Genomic DNA, 20,749 nt, shown 5'->3' on the forward strand with positions numbered 1-20,749 from the left:
GATGAAGCCCTTTGTCCTCTACACTTATGCGTTATCCGAGGCTTTCGGTTCCAACAGAATTAAAAACTTTTCCAATACAGCCCCAAAATTTGTCTCACATGTTGTCATTCAGCTCCAGAGTATGATTCCTTTGACTTGTCTCCCATTATGTCCAGCATCTATGAATTCTTTTCATGGGTGCAACCAGTTATTGCAGCAACAGTACTAGTGACCATGGCAGTCATTATGACCGGAAGAGAACGCCCCTGAGGATTCCCACTTGGCCTGATAAGTGGTTTCCTTGTAGGAAGCCCTTTGGTTCCACTGTGATGCAAATATGTAGAGACACACAGATGATATCCTATAACACAAGGAACCCCTTTTATCAATCTGCAAACATGACGCCTCTCTTGAGAACATGTGCAGCTATACCAAGGCTAAGGCGGCACTGTTTCAGCACATGCTGCTCCCGAAACTGACCCCAAACCCGACAGAGGTGTACGTGTCAGTTATGATTTCAAAGAGCACGAAACGTGAGGCAGCCACCTAGGTTGATACATGTGTAGGTGTCATGAATGACAGCATCGTGAAAGGAAGCTGGATGGCTGACTTAATGTGAAAAAGCCCTACTCCTGTTACGCAGTCAGCCCCTAATTTGACATGCTCCAGGACAGCTAGTCTGTTATAGCTTGACTCCTTGTGAGGCACATTTGGCCCAGTTGTCTAGATGTAAAAAAATATTTTCATAAGCTGCTACGATGTCCTTGGTTTTGAGTTTCTGTGCAGCCGACTACTCAAACCGCTGACACAAGCACATCTCAAGTGGATTTCACTAAAGACTCCCTCCTGCTAGCGATTACTTTAAGTAAATGTGTAAGTTGCATGAACTGTCTGAATACAAGACGCTTGCTGCTCTGTTAAGCCCAGTCGGCGTCTTGGGGTGTTATGTGGGCTTGACTGTGGACATACTTCATTCAGAACAGTTATTTGTCTACTTCTGTTAAGGTATAAAAGGTTTTTTTTCTGTTAAAACAGGAGCTGTCACACGAGGTAGCAGAGGTAATCTCTATAGCCTGCACAGCTAACCAGCTACTGACACTGTTGTCTCGTAACCCTGCCTGGAATACGGTGCTAGAGGGTGTTTCACCAATGAATGTCTGTGTGGCAGCCACTGAGTCATCTCCCATTTACACAGGTCACTGTAGCCTGCCCTCAGGCAGTGAGCTGAGCAGTGCTACCAAGGGCTTCCTCAACATCACTCTGGGTGAGTCCCATTCCTTATGACGTCAGTATTTATTATCCACTGTGCCTCACACTGTAACTGGTCAGCTGGAATGAAACAGAATTTTAATTATGATTGTAACCAGTTTTCCACTGACAAACACTGCCATATTCGCTTGGCCTAAAAAGAGAGAAAAAATATTGGCGGCAAGCAGCTGGGGTTTGGAAGAGGATCTGGTCTGTTTGATTAAGGATGGAGTGGGAGAGACCTGGAGGAAACAGTGCTGTACGGCTTTCACCTCAGAGACTCCTCTGCCATTTCCTGCCCAAGTCCAGTGCAGTCTGTCTTCTTCATGAGGTGCAGGAACCCACTGTATCTCCGCTCCTTCTCACTCGAGAGGCTTGAGAGGGAATGCATTCTTTTAAAAGGCAGTAATAATAACCAGCAGGCCGCTCGTGGCATTGCTGGATTAATATCACACTCGTTACTCAGCTCCATTACGTAATCTCTGGAATCACTTAAGTCAGTCCGTCTCGGATGCAGACACAGGATGTTTGTTCAGTGTCAGTCTCATGTTCACTGGTTCCCCACGTTCCAAGAGTTCCAAGCTAACAGACGATGTTCTCACAACGCTTTCGTAACATTTCAGTAACCGAAGCTCTACTATCCCACGAACAGCTGAACAGAATTCATGTTACTTTCTGGAACGTAGCTGGACAAATGTCTCATAAATGAACAGTTTTCTCATTATAGTCTCATAAATCTCACTCAAGAAGTTATATTCACGCATATGACATAAGAACAATGTAATGTCTCACAGGAGGCCTGCAGTGAGACAGATATAAGCAGTTGAGTCAGTTGGAGAACTGAACTGAGGACTGAATTCCTTTCCTTCCCAGGAGAATGACATAACAGGATACCACTGCCAAGGTAATAAAGGGTTAATCAAAAAACTTCTAAATAGCCAAAACTGTTTTCCCTGTAAACTGGTACAAAATAACTCACTGTGGAATTACTCCATAACACAGTCCCAAGAATGTCCTGAAAGCTGTCTGCTCTTCGTACACTGAATAAATGTCCTCTGAACGGAGTTTGAAATTATGTAATAACAAAAATACATTCCATCTAAGGGAGAAAAATCAGCATAATGAGGGCGGAGATAAATATCAACAGGATCCTCTCTTCCCCAAATCATGGAACGAAGGACAAGGCTTGTTAAGGCTCCAAAGCAGAAGTTTCTGAAGCAGTGTAAAACCACCCTCCAGCACAAGTTTAGCAGAAAACAAAGAGAAAGCACTTTCTTTGCATTGCTGTTATCTGAAGACCCCTTTGCATCTGTAATATAACTGTAGTGTCAATCATAGCGACTCATGACTGGGACTTGCAGGCTGGGAGGAGAGCAGTGATAAAAAGTGCATATCACAATTTCTAATCCATGTACCTGTCTCTTCAAAAAATGTTGTAACAGATGTTTTTTTTTGCTTCCAGGAGTCAAAATCAGAAAAACAAGTACATAAAAAAACAACCAGAAAAGATTACAAAGAGAAAATTATTTATTATTATAGAGAAAGTCATACAGTTGTTACATGTGTACGGCCCTAACATCACTGATGTTAACTGTGTGCACTTGCGAAGGGAGTTTTGTGTTCTGGAAGAATGGCATTTTGTTTTGGGTGCACAGAGTGTTGGTCCCTGACCAACAACATCTGGACATAAAGGAAAATGTCAAATAGGGCTCCAGTACCTGGAGGTCCCCGCATGGAACATTGAGTAACGGCCTTTGGCAGATTAGAGCACTGGCTAGTTTAAAAAGGCTGGTTTTGACCCTTCATTGACCATACATGCATTAAACCCTTCTAATGGCGCCTAAGTTAAATGATGACTGGTTAATGAAAGCGTTCACGCAAGAAGATGCTAGCAGATGACGATTGCTGACATCCAGTGCTGAAAGTCATTAACTCAGTGGAGAAATCTCTCCAAAGATCTCTGAAATGCTTTCGTATGCATGGAGTCGTATATCATAGGCATATGGTGACGTATAGAGCATCTCGTACATCAACCCATTTTCTGGGTAAAGACTGTTGCTTTACAGTTCAGGCCTGTTCCCCACGCACAGATTAAGCTTAGCTCTAGATTGAAAATTTTCTTTTTTTAAAATTATGAAACATCATTACTACAACTAGGCTTAATCTTTGTCTAGGACCAAAAGGTATGACATAAATATAGCATAGGCTGGATAAAGAAAAGATGTTGCCTGTAGTGAAAAGGCTATTCTGATTGGCTGCGCAGCTGAGCACTCAGGTCTTGGAGCTCTGTGATAAGCTGTTCCAGTTCCGTCACATCATTTCTCAGGTCGTCATGGATTTCTCCAGTAGAAACGTCAGTGTAGAGTTGCTGAGGACAGGAAATCAAACAAATATGAGCATGAAGCAAATGCTGGCACTAAAAGCATGCATTTAGGAGGAAGCTGTACAAAAAGAATACACATTTATTCAGGTTTCAGTGAACTTCAAAGATGATTAAGTTGTTCAGGTATCACAGGCCTAAATTTGACTGTGGACAGACAATTGTGCAAATGCTTTAAGAAAACGATGAATTATGAATAAGTTAGCTGTGAGTAAGTTACGAATGAATTACAAATTATGCCGGCCTTACACCAAACGACTTTTCAAGCGATTTCACTTGAAGAGTGACGCAGAGTCGCGTCGCATTCCCATCTGTACCACAACAGAGTGGAAGGAAAAGTTTGCTTGTAAATTTCCACCAGGTGCATGTTGGATAATAATAATAAAAATCTAGTTGCAGTCTTGTAAATAGTGACACTGCAAGATTCCTAGTAATTACAAAATCATAGTCTGTGACTAAAAACCGTGACACTGTCTTTAGATGTGAGAGGGTGTCAGACTTCAAGTCTTCTAGTGTATGGTTAGCATTAGTTGCATTCGTAGTAAGAACCACAGCATTACGGGCAATCGTGGAATATAATGGGAAAAGAGCTCTTGCATGAAGCAATCAAAATCTTATACAAGTAATATGTCTAATTTGCATAATTTTGTTACTTTAGCTTATAAGTTCACAAAATGATGAAATTCTTTGCTTTCAGTAAGCGGACAGAGTGGGACGAGTAGTTTTGGTACTGACTTTAGCTTTGGTGGCCAGACTCTTCAGGCTGAGCCGTGCCGAGGACAACAGCTGCAATGCCTCCTGTGGATTATTCTTCTCCCTGCTACAGCTGATAGAGACTGTGTGTGTGTGTCACAGACAGACAGGGAGAAAGAGAGCGAGAGAGACGAGTAGCAGAGAGAAAAGGAAAGATGGAGTGTGTGTGCGTGAGATAGAGAGATAGAGACAAAAAGAGACAAGAGAGAAGGGAGATTATTAAATGACTTCAGTCCAGTGTGAGTCAGAGGTCATTCGCTGCACATTAAGCACCAGAGACGAGTTCACTCCACTCAGCCTCTGAGCAGCAAGAGGGAGAGAGAACTTCTGCGCGTCAGTGGTCACTTGAGGTCACCTATTGTCAAGTACCCTGCTGTTACTCTGAAGCTGGTACAATACCAGAACTTGCCATTAGCACCTGATCAATATGAAAATTTTGTGGTCAATATTGATTTTGATATGTAATATAATTGTATATGTAGGCCTCAGATTTTAACTTTTGCTTTCCTAATTTTCATTAAGCCATGACTCACTGACAGATTGTCAACTGTAAATTCTCAAATATTACTCATCTCAATGGTCATATTTCTTAAACATAAAACAGAAACCCACAGTCTTAACACAAACAGGGATAGACAGATATAAAAATTTGCATCTTGAATCTTGTGCCCAGAATCAAAGGTAACACAATTATTATATATCACGCGCCCGTCCCCAGGGCCCCGATGACAGCTGCAAGAGCCGGCAGGAGGGTGGGACCCGCACTCCGAGTGGGGAGAGAACAGCAAGTGAGTGGGGGACGGCTTGCGAGTCCTGAGCCCTGCCTCTGGTCCCGCGGTGAGGCCACTTTAACTTGCCTCACGTTCGATCCAGGTGGACGAGCTGTTGAATGGGGGCGGTAACGAGGAGGCAAAGCAACGAGCTCTCGTTCCCTCTCAGCTCGGGTGCTCACCTCTCAGCTCGTGAGCACCCAAGTCGAAAAAGAGCACTGAGGGAGAGGGGGATGAGCCACAGCGACGGAAGACTGAAGAGCTGAAAAACTTAGCGTGGAGAAAAGGACTTAAAAGTCTTGCTTTAAGCCACTGAAAAGTGGCCAGCTTTGTTTTTTTATTGTTGTTTGTTTGGTTGTACTTAGTGTGAAAAATAAAGTAAAATGGCTCCTCCGTCCCTGAACCCTGCTTCCAGCATCCTCCTGTGTTACAATGTAATTACAATTAATAAGCAAGCTTCAGTACCAAACACTGACGTGTTCCTTTTTGCCCCCATGTCTACTCCACTTTTTCCCCACTTGGTCAAACCAGGGAATGATGTAAAAAGATCCTCGTTTTGTATAAGATAAAGTCAGACAGACTGAAGATCTTTAATCATTCTGGCCTGCTGACCTCCTCCATCTTCATCAGGCTTTGATTAATTGATCCTGCAGATTAATTACTGATCAATAATAATGATACCAATAATTAAAATGTTCTGAAAATGTGTTTTTTAAATGAGTTCTTCCTGGTAAAGAATAAACTTTAAAAGTCTGCCTGTTGTGGAAACTGACGATATGCTCGACAGAACATCACATCCCTCTCAAAATCATCCAGACACACAAATTTTTCTTCCATTTGACTCAGAACTTCCTTCTTCCTTTCTATTGTCAGCCACTGGCAGAAAACCCATACTTTAACAAACAGCCATCACAGCAGGCTTCATAGAAATGCTTGCCGTTCTTTAAAGAAGTTGCCGTCGTTTTAGCTATTGCTATGGTAATGTTGGCGTTAATGTTACAGATGGTGAATTTCAACAAAATTGAATTTAAAACAATTATTAAAACCCTGAGGGGTCATCAATATCGGCCTATATATCAAACGGGCTCTAACAGCCTTCCGCTACTATGTGCATGTGTGTTTAATTTCCCTCAACCTGTTCACCCTGCAGGACCTAGACAGCATCATTTTTCTGCTCAGCCATCAACCACAGGGAAAGTGGACTCCTGTGTCCAAATATGGGTCTTTCTCTCACATACACACTGTTTACATTAAGCCTATGAGAGATTGACTATTAGTAAAGTCATGATTAGAGTATGACCTTTATACAGCTTACTGTTAATCACTGCAATAATTGGTGCACCAGTGAACACTATCAAATCAGGCTGTATGCTATCTTTAAAGAAGAAACGAGCATTTAAAATCAACCAAAAAAACTCACCACTTAATCATATTTATTCCATTTCTCAGCATCAACTCAACATACTTCACGCTACGGCTTGTGGACACAGATATATGAAACAGAACATAAATTTAGGTCTGTATGGTTTAAGTGATCTCCAAGTCATGATGATTGTCATTAAGAAACCAAAACCAAATGACTTATCCATGTGATGGCCACAAATGTGTTGTAACAGCTGTTGCAAGGTAGAAAAAGCTGTATAAAACAGTCAAAATATGCCATTCAACGTAATGAGAAATTGTAAAGTACAACTCAGTGATAATTTTCACAATCCATGATACATATTACAATATTTTGACACAGACAAAAAGTGTTGGCAGTGTCAACATTCAGCATTTTACATACTGTTCTGCACTAAATCTAATTAACAGGACCAACTATGCTCTCTTTGTAATGAAACATGCAATTGATCAGTGTTCTTTAAGTACTGACAATGTACATGAAATTCACACTGTGCATCACTATACCAAAAATGATCACAATAACAATAAAATATTGTCATATTACCCACCCCTAACTCTGGTTTTGTATTAATCACAAATGATATTTATTTCTGTATGCATATGAAAGGCCACACGGTTATTTTGAGTGTAGAATTTTGTTATTAATTGAGCTAATATTAGCATGGTGGCAAATCTGTTGTCAAGATTTGCTACAAAAAGCATTGTCCAGCTGGATAGAGAGGCATTTAAAACTGGAAACTCAATGCTGTAGTCAATCTGGGCAGAGCATGGATAGGTTAATTGTGTTCATGACAGTACATTTTCCACACTCCCTTCTCTTGAGAAATACTCTCAGGCATGTTGCATGTGTTTAGTCTCCTATTCCAAGTAAACCAAGTCATTTTTTTGGGGTGCTGGCCATTTCCAAGCATGTATCTGCCCTGCATCTTTTATCTTCCTCTGACACAGAGAGAGAGAGTAAGACAGAGAGAGAGAGAGAAAGAGACCACCCAACCACCAGCAGCAAAGGTCAAAATGATGTGATTTATGGATGTAAAGCTTTTGCACAACACATACACATCCTCAGGCGCAAGGATATAGAACAATTAAAACACACACACACATAATAAAACACAGGCTACAGACAAATGAGCACACATGGACGTATAGCGTTCTTTTCCAAAACATATACACATACTCAGACACAAGGATACAGAACACTTCAAAAAGCACATAATAAAGCACAGGCTACAGACAAAGAAGCCCACATGAAACACACACAGATTCATGCACACAAACATACAAACACAGTAAGCAGGGCAGGATGGAGTGGGATGGCACTTCAGGAGACTGCAGGGTTCTGCTACATTAACTCAGACAGCCCCTTTATAAATCATTAAGATAAACAGCACAGTGCCTTCTCCCTGAAGGGCAAAAGGTGGAGAGTGTGTATAAGTGTGTGTGTGTGTGTGTGTGTGTGATGCCACAGGTGCATGTGTGTCAAACACAAGAGGGATACACACAGTAATTGGCAGTGACAGAGCAAGAGATCAGTTTCCATTCACATTGTTATTCAGCTCATCCAGACCCAAAAGTCTTTGCTCTGACCATACTGCTGTTACAAACGCACTCTCAAATAAACACACACACACACAGACACACACAAACACACACACACACACACACACACACAATCCTGTTCAATGTGGCAGTGTGAGCTCTTTTTGTCTAATGAAGCTGAAGCCTGGAGTGATGGATAGAGAACATGCAAAGAGCAAGATGCAACAAACAAGCTTTTTACCCCTTTTGACCTCTACTGTGTGTGTGTGTGTGTGTGTATTTTCATGTGGGAAGGTGGATGGATGGTTGTAAGTGTGTGCGTGTGTGTGCAGAGAAAGAAAAAGAGATCAGGGGGTATTTTACAAAGGATTTTCTCAGTAAGGTTGGACACCTTAGGCTACGTTCACACAGCAGGTAAAAGTGGCCCAAATCTGATTTTCTCACCAAATCTGATTTTTTGTTTGGCTGTTCACAATATCTTTTAAACGTGATCTGTATGTGACATCAGTCTGAACAGATCAGCTCCTAAACTGACCCGTATGCGCACGTTGCTTCACGTGGCGCGCCTATCCAGAGGTAAACAATCATGACTTACAACGAACACCAGTCACTCTCGGAGGCTTCAGCTTCACCTTCTCCACTTCACTGACTGACAGCTGGGCTCATCAAACAGAATGTGAAATGTAAAAGTGCATGTTATTCGGACACGGTCTTTGGTTCGCGTCCTTGCATGCTTTAAACTTTGCTTTCAGACTTTTTCTTGATGCTGCAGCCTCGTTCTCTTACAGCCGCGTTCAGCCATTTCTTTCTAAATCTGTTCAGACTGAGTCACATTGCCGCAGATCGGATACGTATCCGATTTCAGTACGACATATAAAAGCGTCTCAAATCAGAACTGAAAATGTCAGATTAAATGTATTTGCTGTTTACACTGAGACACAGATACACATCTGTGTCACATATGAAGAAAATGATCGGATTTGGGCCACTTTATCCTCCTGTGTAAACACAGCCTAAGGTTAGAGTTGGGGCTGCTTTGTGTGAGTATCACTGAGTATTGCCTACACAGCGAGCGTTCACCCCTCAAACTACTATGATAGAACAGAGAAATCCAGACGTCTGCTAGCTGGTGTCTGAATACTGTGATAAGCTCTGACATTGATGTGGTAGGAGTGATGGCAGTAAGGCGGTGTGATCCATCATTGACCTACCGAGCCAGATAATGTTTGCTGTTCGTACTAAGCTGACTTGGTGAGAAACTAAACAGTTTTGTAACCAGATAGTCTAGCACTCGTCACCACACAGCTAAAATAATCTATTCTCTTTCTTAAATTCTGAATATTACAAAAATTACAGCCGTGCTTTTCCAGCTGGTAAAAACAGCCAACCAGAAACTTTCGCCCACTCTCCCATGACAGATTTCTGAAATGTTCCACTGGCGAGTGTTTTGTCATGTTTCAACCATAAAGGATAGTTTAAAACAGCAACTGACCACTCAGGAACAAAAATCAGCCTTCAAACGAAAGAAATAATGACTTGACATTTTTGTCCACATCACCCAGCTCTAGGTGAGGGTAATGCTTACATAAGCACTCAAGAATAGGATGCTTTTTATATCATAAGGGTAGAATTTTGGTAAAATACATGAGCCATTTATTGGGCACTGGAACGTTAACCACAGGACATACTGTGTACATGTATACTGTGTGCCAACAGGAGCAAGATTAACCTACGTAGAAAGAAAATACAGATTTAGGTTCCCTGTGGCTTTAAGTTCAAAGTGAAGACTGTCCAACAGATGTGTGCTTTAGCTCTCCTCCTATTGGACAGGCTTGAGTTTATCCGAGTTAACTGAAAAAAGCCTGCTTTCTGGGACCCCCAAGGAGGCAGCTGCACAAATTTCCTCGTAGGAAAATTTGCTTGCCTAGAAGTTATTCATTATGTTGCGTGGGTGTGGGAGAGAGAGAGACAGAGAGAGGCAGTCTAAGAGCTAGCTTGAATGGTGAGCTTAGCTTTGCTCCTCTCACCAGTGACACAGCCCTTCAGCAACCTCTGAGTGAGTGAGAGGCAGCAGTGAGGTACTAACTGAGCAGGAAACGTGTGTATATGTCTGCATGCGGTCTCACCGGTGGTCATGTCGATGGCTCCCTTTAGTACAGCTTTAAAGCTGCTGGTCTCCTTTTCCCAGCCTGCAGTCTGCGTCTCACACCGGTGGGCCTTAGACAGGAACTGCAATGCCTGCGAACACAGAGACACAGGGGTTAACAAACCCACAATATGGACAACACATCTAATTTCAATTATATTGCCACATGTGATTGCCATTTGGCTGGCACAATATTGAAGTCAACTGGAGAACCCTTCATGCGGTGTTAGGCCTGTGACTCATGACGGCTTACCGAATTACCACAATAAAAACAAATTTACCAGTGTGAAAAAACAACAAAAAAATTTCACATAAGACATTAAGATTCCCACACATGAACATAACATTATTTTTCAACATGCTGTTAAGCTGTGCTGGTGCTTGGAGGCATTGTGTGCCACTGAGGCAAACCGATATCACGTCTGTACAAAAAGCCAATTGAAACAGTATACATTTTAGGACATCCTCCATTACCCCATTTCGGACAAAACCCTGTCAGAAAATTAAGAATTTGCAGCCAGAATTACAGAAACTTCTCTATGGCATATAAATTGTATTTGCAATTCACAAACATGCTTCAGTACCAGAAATATTCAGGTGTTCCTTCTAAAAATTAAATATTTAAAGTATTGTATACTGTAGCACAGTAATATACAAACCAATGTGAATAATATATGGCCATGTATGTATAGGGTTTACCTGAGAAGAAACTGGTGAGTGTGCATTGCTTACAAACACATACAAATAAAGCAATCAAGTCACACACACACACACACACACACACACACACACACACACACACACACAGAAATGACAAACTCCCATAAATCTTATACAGTAGCACATTCACATACATATACAGCATAATGAACACATCCAAAGCACAAAGGGATACATTCACAAAGCTCATCATTTCAGCCAAGCAAAATATTTTTCATAAATTAAGTTTTCATCCTTCAGGACTCATACAGGCACTAACTCGATTACTCTCACACAACACTGAGGAATATCACAATAGATGGTTCATGGGGTCACCTCTATTTTTTAAAAACATTTAAATGCTAAAAAAAACTTCATCAATCCTGCATTATACATTATCTTAGTTAAAACAACCACTAAAGCCATGAAAAATGAATGTGGTTGCTAAAAAAGATACCTGTGAGTCAATTACTTTAAGTACAATATTGTGCTTGACACTAAACTAAACAACAGGCATGTGAGACGGGAAGACATCTGAAGAGATGTGTGAACTGCCCATTTGTTTTAGTAAAAAACGTAAGGCTGAAGTAAACTGGAAGAAAAATGACCTTCGTTAAGCACTAACTGTCCCAGCCCACCTTCTCATTGTCCTCCTTGTTGTTGCTATGTCCATCACCGTAGAGCCGAGCATACTGTCTCCATATTTGGGCGTCGGTGCTGCAGCGGGCGGAGACCCGGCCTAAGAGTTCTTGTAGTTTAGGTTTTAAGCTGGACGCCTGGTCGCCACGGTGATCTGTGAGGTTTTCGACCACTGCCCTTACCAGGATTTCAAGGATCTGCAAGACACAGAGAAACTTTAGCAGCTGAGTTTGTGGTAGCCAACAATTTTCAGTTTTTGAAGAAAAAAACCTGTTTTTTTAAAACTTCTTCTAGCTAAATAAGACATAATGACCCAATTATTTGAAATGGCAGATGTGCTGCACTTCAGCGGATATTAATCCATATATATGTAACTAATTAAAGGGGTTTAAAAAAGGCTACCGTTTTCATTATTTGCTTGCTGTTCTTAGAATCCAAGGATACAATAACTAGGTTTTATTAATCCAAACAAGCAATACACAAAGATTCTAAATAAGGTGGAACTCTGATTTTGTGATGGACCTGTTCTCAGCACAAAGACAATGGTCACTCAATACCATCAAAGAAGAATTATAAAAAAAAAACAATTACAACAAAAGGTGATTTCTAAGGGACAGTTATTTCTAAAAACAATGGTTTAGAGTAAACAAGCCAGTTGACTCGGTCAAAACAACAAGCATTTGAGCATTCAGGATATCAGCCTAGCCTGTCCCAAAGAGCGTGGCCAAAACACAAAATATGGAAGAGAAGTAGTTAACAGTATAGAACTGACTGGCAAAAGAGCTACAACTGATACGTGGGGACTTTCAATATTTTTGCCATGTCTTGCCCTTTTTAAGCCATAGTCAGAACATGAAAATACATATCGCTGTTGGAAGAAAACCTTGTATCTCCATAATGGTAACTTTACAGGAGAAGGAAAACACATACTTTACTTTTAATCCGAATCCGACTTTTCTCCAAGTAATTTTTTTGCAGTTTCATTTGGTCTATTCATCATTAAATTTACAATGTAAAGGGTAACAGGTATTTTCAAATTATGTCAAAAACTGAAAAATGTAAAAAATGGAGATACAAAGTTTTCTTCTGACAACAGTGATATGGATACTATGTAGAATTTTGTTGACCTCTGTCTGTGTGAATCCAAACAATATACTGCCTCTGCCAGGCTTTCTGCTTATTAATAATGTTAACTGCAATTTATTGATCTGTCTTTGTCAGATTTCCCAAGTCTATGTAGTACTAAATCACTTCACAGTCTGATCAAACCAAAGCTATAACAGTTGTGATCTGCTTGTTTATCGTGTCTCTTACGTTAGGCAAGCAGCCAAATTGTTTTTCTAACGCTTTTGATTCAGACCACACTCAGATTATCAACACAGTCATTTTAGTATGTGACCACATAGTGACAGCTAGCCTAATCATGCAAATTATGTAAACAAAAATCTAATTCGGATATTGCAATCTCTGCCATTCTCTACCCTTCAGTGTCTCTCTACATTCCTTCCTGCCCATTTCTCTCTTTCTGTTTGTCTGTCTGTTTCTGTATATGGCTGTTGGACTGACTCTGTTAATGTGTGTGTCTTTCCCTGTCTCTCCCCACCATCTGATGGAGATTTCCCTCCTGGCTCTGTCCTGTCTGTGTTTAAAGTTCAGCTCACGGGCTCACTAATGCATGGCAAGCCCGCTCCCTGCTTGGTCTGCCACAGCATACTCACACACATACACACATTCACACATAGAGGCCAAGTCACGGAGAGGGTGTGGACTGGATTAAAGCAACATGAGGGAAAAACACTTGTGGTTGAGCAGGACAAAGTGCTCGCAACCTAACACAAACTCTCATGAAGGACACACACACACACACACATACACATAAATGTGTGCCATAGCTGTAGCCAGGAAGTGCCAAAGAGTTTAGGCTTCATCCTGTCTGTCTAGAAGAGCTACATTTTTGAAAACTGCATTAAAATACACTGATCAGGCAGAACATTCTGACCACCTCCTTGTTTCTACGCTCATTGTCCATTTTATCAGCTCCACTTACTATATAGGTGCACTTTGTAGTTCTATAGTGACAGACTGTAGTCCATCTGTTTCTCTGCATACTTTGTTAGCCCCCTTTTACCCTGTTCTTCAGTGGTCAGGACCCCCATGGACCCTCACAGAGCAGGTACTATTTGGGTGGTGGATCATTCTCAGCACTGCAGTAACACTGACGTGGTGGTGGTGTGTTAGTGTGTGTTGCGCTGGTCTGAGTGGATCAGACACAGCAGCGCTGCTGGAGTTTTTAAACACCTCAGTGTCACTGCTGGACTGAGAATAGTCCACCAACCAAAAATATCCAGCCAACAGCGTCCTGTGGGCAGCGTCCTGTGACCACTGATGAAGGACTAGAGGATGACCAATAAAAAAACTGTGCAGCAGCAGATGAGCTATCGTCTCTGACTTTACATCTACAAGGTGGACTGACAAGGTAGGAGTGTCTAATAGAGTGGACAGTGAGTGGACACTGAGGTGTTTAAAAACTCCAGCAGCACTGCTGTGTCTGATCCACTCAGACCAGCACAACACACATTAACACACCACCACCACGTCAGTGTCACTGCAGTGCTGAAAATGATCCACCACCCAAATAGTACCTGCTCTGTGAGGGTCCATGGGGGTCCTGACAACTGAAGAACAGGTTAAAAGAGGGCTAACAAAATATGCAGAGAAACAGATGGACTACAGTCTGTAACTGTAGAACTACAAAGTGCACCTATATAGTAAGTGGAGCTGATAAAATGGACAATGAGCATAGAAACAAGAAGGTGGTCATAATGTTATGTCTGATAGGTGTATATTGTCTTAGAAATATACAAGCACACGAACACAGTTTCATTTGTTTTACAACAGCACAGCAAAGTGGTTTCAAATTAGCGCTTGAATGGACACTTGGTCTCAGGTGTGTGATTAAATGAAGGTGGCAAAAAAATATACATTTTTGTGTATAGTAAAAGTACTTGGTGTGGCTTACCCTCTTGAAAAATAACGCATTTAAAATTGTAATAGATTTGACAAACTAACTTCTGTGCCCAGTTGACAGCCCTAATACAGTATGAAGCATAATTACATGCATCTGTGTAAAACATAGGACTTGATACAATTAGTCAGCAAAAATCTCTTCTCCCTTGGGGTTTGCTGGCTTGTGGGGGTAGGAGAGTGTGTATGTGTGTGTGTGGTGCGCACTCAAAGAGAAGTCCAGCAGGACAATGTGGAGGTGCTGAGACAGGGCTTTCTCCTCAGATGCCAAAGCAAATCTCCCCGTACTTCTATTGTCACTGTGTTTAATCACAACTGAAGCTTTGACAACCTCCAGCAACCTTCATCATGTTGGAGACTGAATACTCTTATTTGTGTGTGTGTGTGAGAATGTTTATTCTCGTACAGCAAGGCAAAGTAACTACCTCCTTGAAGAAGCAACAAAATCCATAACCATCTCAAACTCCACTCAACATACACACTGTGTTAGTCACAGGGCTGCACACCATTTTTTTTGCTTTTATTTATTTTTTTTATTTTTTAATGTGCTTTTAATGTATTGCAACTGTGGAAAAGTCAGAGACCACCCATCACCATTTTTACAGCTTCCATTCTTTTCAGGAGACTCGCTTTCAGTTTTTCAAAGAAATGTGCAGGGAGATTTTTCCACACCTCCACAGTTCAGTCTTAGAAGTTGGTTGCATTTTCTGCTTCTCATGATCCAAGTAATCCTAAACAAGTTCAATGATGTTGGGGTCTGGACCCTGGGTTGACCAGTCAATTGTTCTGAGGACACCAGCAGCTTCTGTGCATGAGCTGCAATTTTTTGCCTATTTTCTTTTCTCAGTGAGGTTCTTCTTGACAGCTACACATCCTTTCAGACCCATAGTGCTGAGTTGTCTTCTCACAGAGGAATGACAGAAACACCTATGATTTTTTCAAATTTAAAGCAAGAGTGGAGCTTAATTTTATTTTATCTCTCAAAGATGTATGCTTTGAGTATTGTTTATGTGACGGTGACAGTTTTGGTGGTCTACCAGGTCTTGAACGGTTGTTAGGAGTCCCACTTTTAACTAATGTTTTGAATTCCAGTTGTGGAAATCCTATTTTGCACTTTGTTTGTTCTTTGACTTTTCTCCTTCCTTCTGCAAGTGGATTCTCAAAAATATCTTCTGAAAAATCAATAAGTTGAACTTGATGGCTGTTTTGAGAGAATTATCTAAATAAAGGGTGATCTCTGACTTTGCACAGTACTGTATTAGTTAAATTAAAATTTTTAAAAATTGTCTCTAATATAACAGCATCCCCTGAACTCCGAGCACTGATGAGCACTCTTAGCTGGCAGTCGTTGGCTTCTCTAACTTGAATGAAGATGGTACATTCCTCACATACCAAAACATTTCAGCCTATAAAACATTCAGCCTTTCTTTATAGGACCATCAAACCTACTTTAGCCTATACACTCCACATAATTTCAACGATTTTCAATTTTTAAATAACTTCATATGTGTGACAGAGATAAACCCACTATCAACTGGTGAGAGGAATGTGCATGTGGTCCAAGTGCAGATACAGAACCTCGACAAATCTCTCTCTCAGTTCTTTCAGCAACAGCAAGAATAAGGAAGGTACACACACAAACACACACACACACACACACACACACACACACACACACACACACACACACACAGAAGAGGAGACAGAGCATGTGTATGTGTGTGGTGTGTTCAGGATACAAGCCAGACTCCTGCATGTCTACCTCTACCAGCCACCTAACCATTCAGATCAGAATCATAAAAACTTCAGTACCTGCCCTCACACCCACACACTCTGCTTTCTGCAACAATCCTAACATGTACTGTGCTAAAGTCAGACATCACCCTTTATTTATTCAATTTCTAGTCAAAACAATCAGTACGTTTTCATTTTGCTGCATGAGGAACAAATCAGAAAACATATTTCAAAACAAAATTACACAGAAGCTTCAACGACTAAATGTATCATCACATTTTTCGGTGTGTAGTGTCACCGAGCTGTGCCTCATCTACAGTTCTTTTCAAGACACTTGCTTTTAAGTTTCTCAACGAAATCTGCACAGATAATTTTCCATAGCTCCAAAGTTCAGTCTTAGAAGTTGGTTAGATTTTCAGACAAGATCCAAGGAATCGCAAACATATTCAACGATGCTGAGGTCTGGACACTGGTGTGGACAGCTCAGTGTTCCCACAGGATTTGTGAGGCTACGGTGGGTGTACCTCACTGGGACCCTTTAGGAGGGTCCAGGAGCATGCTTCCCTGAAAGAAAGTTAGATGCATCAATCTGGCACACTTTGCAAGCAAAATTAAGGTTAGATCTTTGAAGAACATTCTGCTTTAAACAATTTTGTGCTTTCATAACTTCATAAGTTATGAAACATAAGTCATAAACACACTGGTTGTATGGGTATGAATGGCCCACAAAACATGGTAAATGAAACAACCAGAGCATAAATTTCAGCCCCCATAGAAATTAAGCAGAAGGGGTTACTTGTGTTCAACTGTTTTGTGTTTTTTATTTTTTTTATTTTTAGAAAACATAAGATACTGAATAGATAATATTCTGAATAATATGGAGAATAATTAAATTTTTGCAAAAAACAGACCTATAAAATCAAGGGCACAAACATTATGCTTTATATAACAGCAGTAATTTCAACGTGATTAGTTACCGCTACGTCAGCTTCATTAGTTAACATTACAAACTCCTCAGAGGCTGAAAATAGTAACGTTGTCAGAGCATGTGCACGACATAATCTTGTATGTTTTGCCACAGTGCTGGGGTTTTAACAACCTGTCCTTCCCATTGAGTGGTCCTACCAAGCACGCGCATATCAACAGTACTGTGTAGAAGCTCAGTGCTTTAAACATTTCATTTAGTTTTTAAATGTTAATTCAGTACAGACTCAGCTTAACATTACTACTTATGATTTAGACAAGGCTGAAGTCAGCTTCTTATTCGCAAGCTTCTTCAAATCTGTCTGAGGCACCAAAATTGATCTGCACCATTTGAGCTGGAATGGGAAAATTCGAACAAGAAGCTGGCAAATAAGAAGCTGACTTGAGGTTTGTGTGATTTATCTTACCTACAGTTTTATGAAGAGCTCTACCTATAAATATGTGCTATGGTAGGACATTTCGACAAGATAGCACAACTCAGCCGCGGGAAAGACCTTAATAAAGAAGCACATCTCAGAACTTGCTGAAATATCCCAGCAGCTCTGGTTAGAGCACGCAATCATATTTTGAAGGACGAAGATATGCTACTGGATGTGTTAGCAGCACTGATGTCAGCTTTTCTGACTCAGAAATAAAGTAAAACTGCAAAATTTAACATTGTGCTGTTTTAAAGCGAGGAAACGACTCGGTAGTGAGACTGAGTAAGACTGACAACAGATGTTTCGCTGAAGCAACAGGGCAAAACACAGCATTGTTTTTGTTATTAAGAGAAGTGTAAAGATTTTTTCGGTTCATTATGAAACTGTGGTGGGACAAATTAGAATATGGTGGGCTGCCACAGTCTAGGTAATAAAAGGGAAACACTGCAGTCCACTGCTTGAGAACAGAGACGACTTTGCTTGATTTGTTCTCTTTTGTCTATTTCCTTCTCTCAGCAACAGCTTCTCGACAGCTACACATTCTTACATCTTTTAATCATTTTTTATATCCTTTTTTGGAAAGTCCTGTTTTTTTTACTTATTTTTCTTTGACTTTCCCCTCCCTCATGAAAGGCTTATCTTATCTACTCAGGAATATCTACTGAAAAATGAATAACCCGCCCTTAATGGATGTTTTGACTAGAAATTAATTAAAGGGTAGTCTCTGGCTTTTGCATAGTACTGTACATATGCCTGCTGCTAGCATACTGAGAGAGAGAGAGAGAGAGAGAGAGAGAGAGAGAGAGAGAGAGAGAGAGAAAATAATAAGGACCACGTGGCTATTATGAGTGTAGGAATGTATGAGAGGTAGTGTTGTGTCTTACAGAGGCAGGATGAGGCAGGCACTCATAGCTGGCAGTCGTATTAAGGAAATTTTCAGAATTAACAATTGTAATAACTAATGCTACAAAAATTACCCAACGTGAATTTCTGCATTCTTTTCAAAGTCTCCATCTGTTTCTCTGTGGCTAGTAGTGGTCATTTCATATCCTCAGCTCTTCGTAAGTCTTTCTCAACTCACTTGCTCTCTCTGGTTTTTGAGTAGTAGGTAGGCAAGTTAAAATGTCGTTGCCCCAGGTATAAATCGTAGGTGTTGTCTGCTATGATAGTAACTTTAATGACAGTAACTTTAATGAAAGAAATCTTCATGTAACAGAACTGTTTCAGAGCCCCAAATCTAGTGTGTTGCTTATATGGAAAAAAATTATATTATTATATTACCTCCATATATTAATTAATTTAATATTAAATTAATATTACGGTCAGTATTATGAAAGGCCCAGCACAATATTTCACTTAGGCTACGTTTACACAGCAGGTAAAAGTGGCCCAAATCTGATTTTCTCACCAAATCCGTTTTTTTTTACTTTTTTTTTGATGCTGCAGCCTCGTTCTCCTCTGGCCACGTTTGGCCACTTTGTTCGAAACCTCTTCGAACACGGAACGGTTTGATGAGTCTCTTCTCATTTTTTGGTACAGAAACATCAGCCTAAATGTTTACGAGTCTCAGCAGCACATTATGACGAATGTCGAGTAGGACTGACGTAAAAGTTGCACGAATTCCGATCTGGCTGTTCAGACTGAGTCGCACTGCCACAGATCAGATACGAATCTGATTTCAGTACCACATATGAAAGCGTCTCAAATCGGAATTGAAGATGTCAGATTCAGTGTGTTTTTTGCTGCTCACACTGACACACACAGACACACATCTGTGTCACATATGAAGAAAAAGATTAGATTTGGGCCACTTTTACCTGCTGTGTAAACGTAGCCTTATTGTTCTAAATCTTAACCTATCTGAATACTTTTGATTTAGCGCAAAATATTTGCTCCTAAAAGGGCATAAGATGGCCTAAGAAGCCCCACAACCACCTTTTTGTAATCGCACTTACTTGGTGTTATCGGGATAGTCTACCTTACACTGCATATTCACTGAGCTGACAAACGCGAAATCAACTTGCTCTCTCAAATGCAATCTAATGTACATGTTAGACTGTACTCTTGGTGTTTTTTTGCTTGCGGTCATCTACATCCACAACCTGGCGCAACCTGTACTAACAATCACAAAGCATAGCATATTCATGAACTTACTGTAATGAACATGTGCCACTTGCACAGTCTCATATTTTAAACATCGCTTTGTAAATAGCTTTTGTTTAGCTGATTACCACTGCTAGCGTAATGCCACTTACTTACATCAACCCTGTCTCTATAGGATTAGCAATGTTGTGTTAGCAACAAGCTAACAGTGCTGATCATATACATTCCCACAGATGGTTTAATTCCTCTTATGGCAGCTGTAGATATCTGCAGCTTGTAAAACATATTTTTTTAATTTAACAGTTTTTCAGTGAATCCATTAAGCAAATTTAAGTATTTATACTGACTTAAAGCCCAACATTCAATATCACAGGAGAAGCTTGTTAGACTGTCAGGCTTGTTTGGTTTTTGAGCCTTTTAATTCTTAGACAATCAAGCTCATCACTAATATGTGTTCCTATAATGGTATTTGCACACTATGCCTTAGAAACTAAACTAAACAATCACTTTTGACACTGTAGCAGTCAATCAAGAAGTTTCCATGAGTATGCAATATGCTCAGGTTCAACCTCACACAGGGAAATGAAAAAAGCTGACAGAGAAAAGGGAAAGCATAAAACATTTTTGTAACGTGATCAAAATGCATGAAATTGCTGAAATATTTATTCTAGATGGATTTTAAAACGAAGTTGTAGGTAAGTAAGCAATTATTCATTTATATAGCCCTTTTTCCAGCCCAAAAACACAAAACTGCTTCAACAGCACAATGAAATATGCAGTAAAATGAAATAAAAAGATCTTTTTATGGTCTTTTTAACTGTCCGTAACAGAACAGAACCCTTTTTTCACACCATGAGAATGAGGGTGATGTGCAAGCGTTTATGTGCCTGTGTGAGTGAGACATTACAGCCAATGTGCACACCTTTGC

General features: G+C 40.5%; 1 protein-coding gene across 1 annotated transcript in view; it reads right to left on the reverse strand.

Moving 5' to 3' along the window:
- Positions 1-2,736: 2,736 nt before the first annotated feature.
- Positions 2,737-20,749, reverse strand: part of ttc27 (tetratricopeptide repeat domain 27) — a 111,324-nt gene continuing 93,311 nt past the window's right edge. The window contains exons 17-20 of the mRNA XM_036592875.1: positions 11,557-11,754; positions 10,200-10,311; positions 4,343-4,443; positions 2,737-3,595 (exon numbers count right to left, since the gene is read on the reverse strand). Coding sequence (XP_036448768.1) covers positions 3,470-3,595; positions 4,343-4,443; positions 10,200-10,311; positions 11,557-11,754 — 537 coding nt within the window. The 3' untranslated portion in view covers positions 2,737-3,469. The remainder of the gene's footprint in view (positions 3,596-4,342; positions 4,444-10,199; positions 10,312-11,556; positions 11,755-20,749) is intronic.

Source organism: Colossoma macropomum, unplaced genomic scaffold (assembly GCF_904425465.1).
Source record: "Colossoma macropomum unplaced genomic scaffold, Colossoma_macropomum, whole genome shotgun sequence".
Lineage (NCBI taxonomy): Eukaryota > Metazoa > Chordata > Actinopteri > Characiformes > Serrasalmidae > Colossoma > Colossoma macropomum.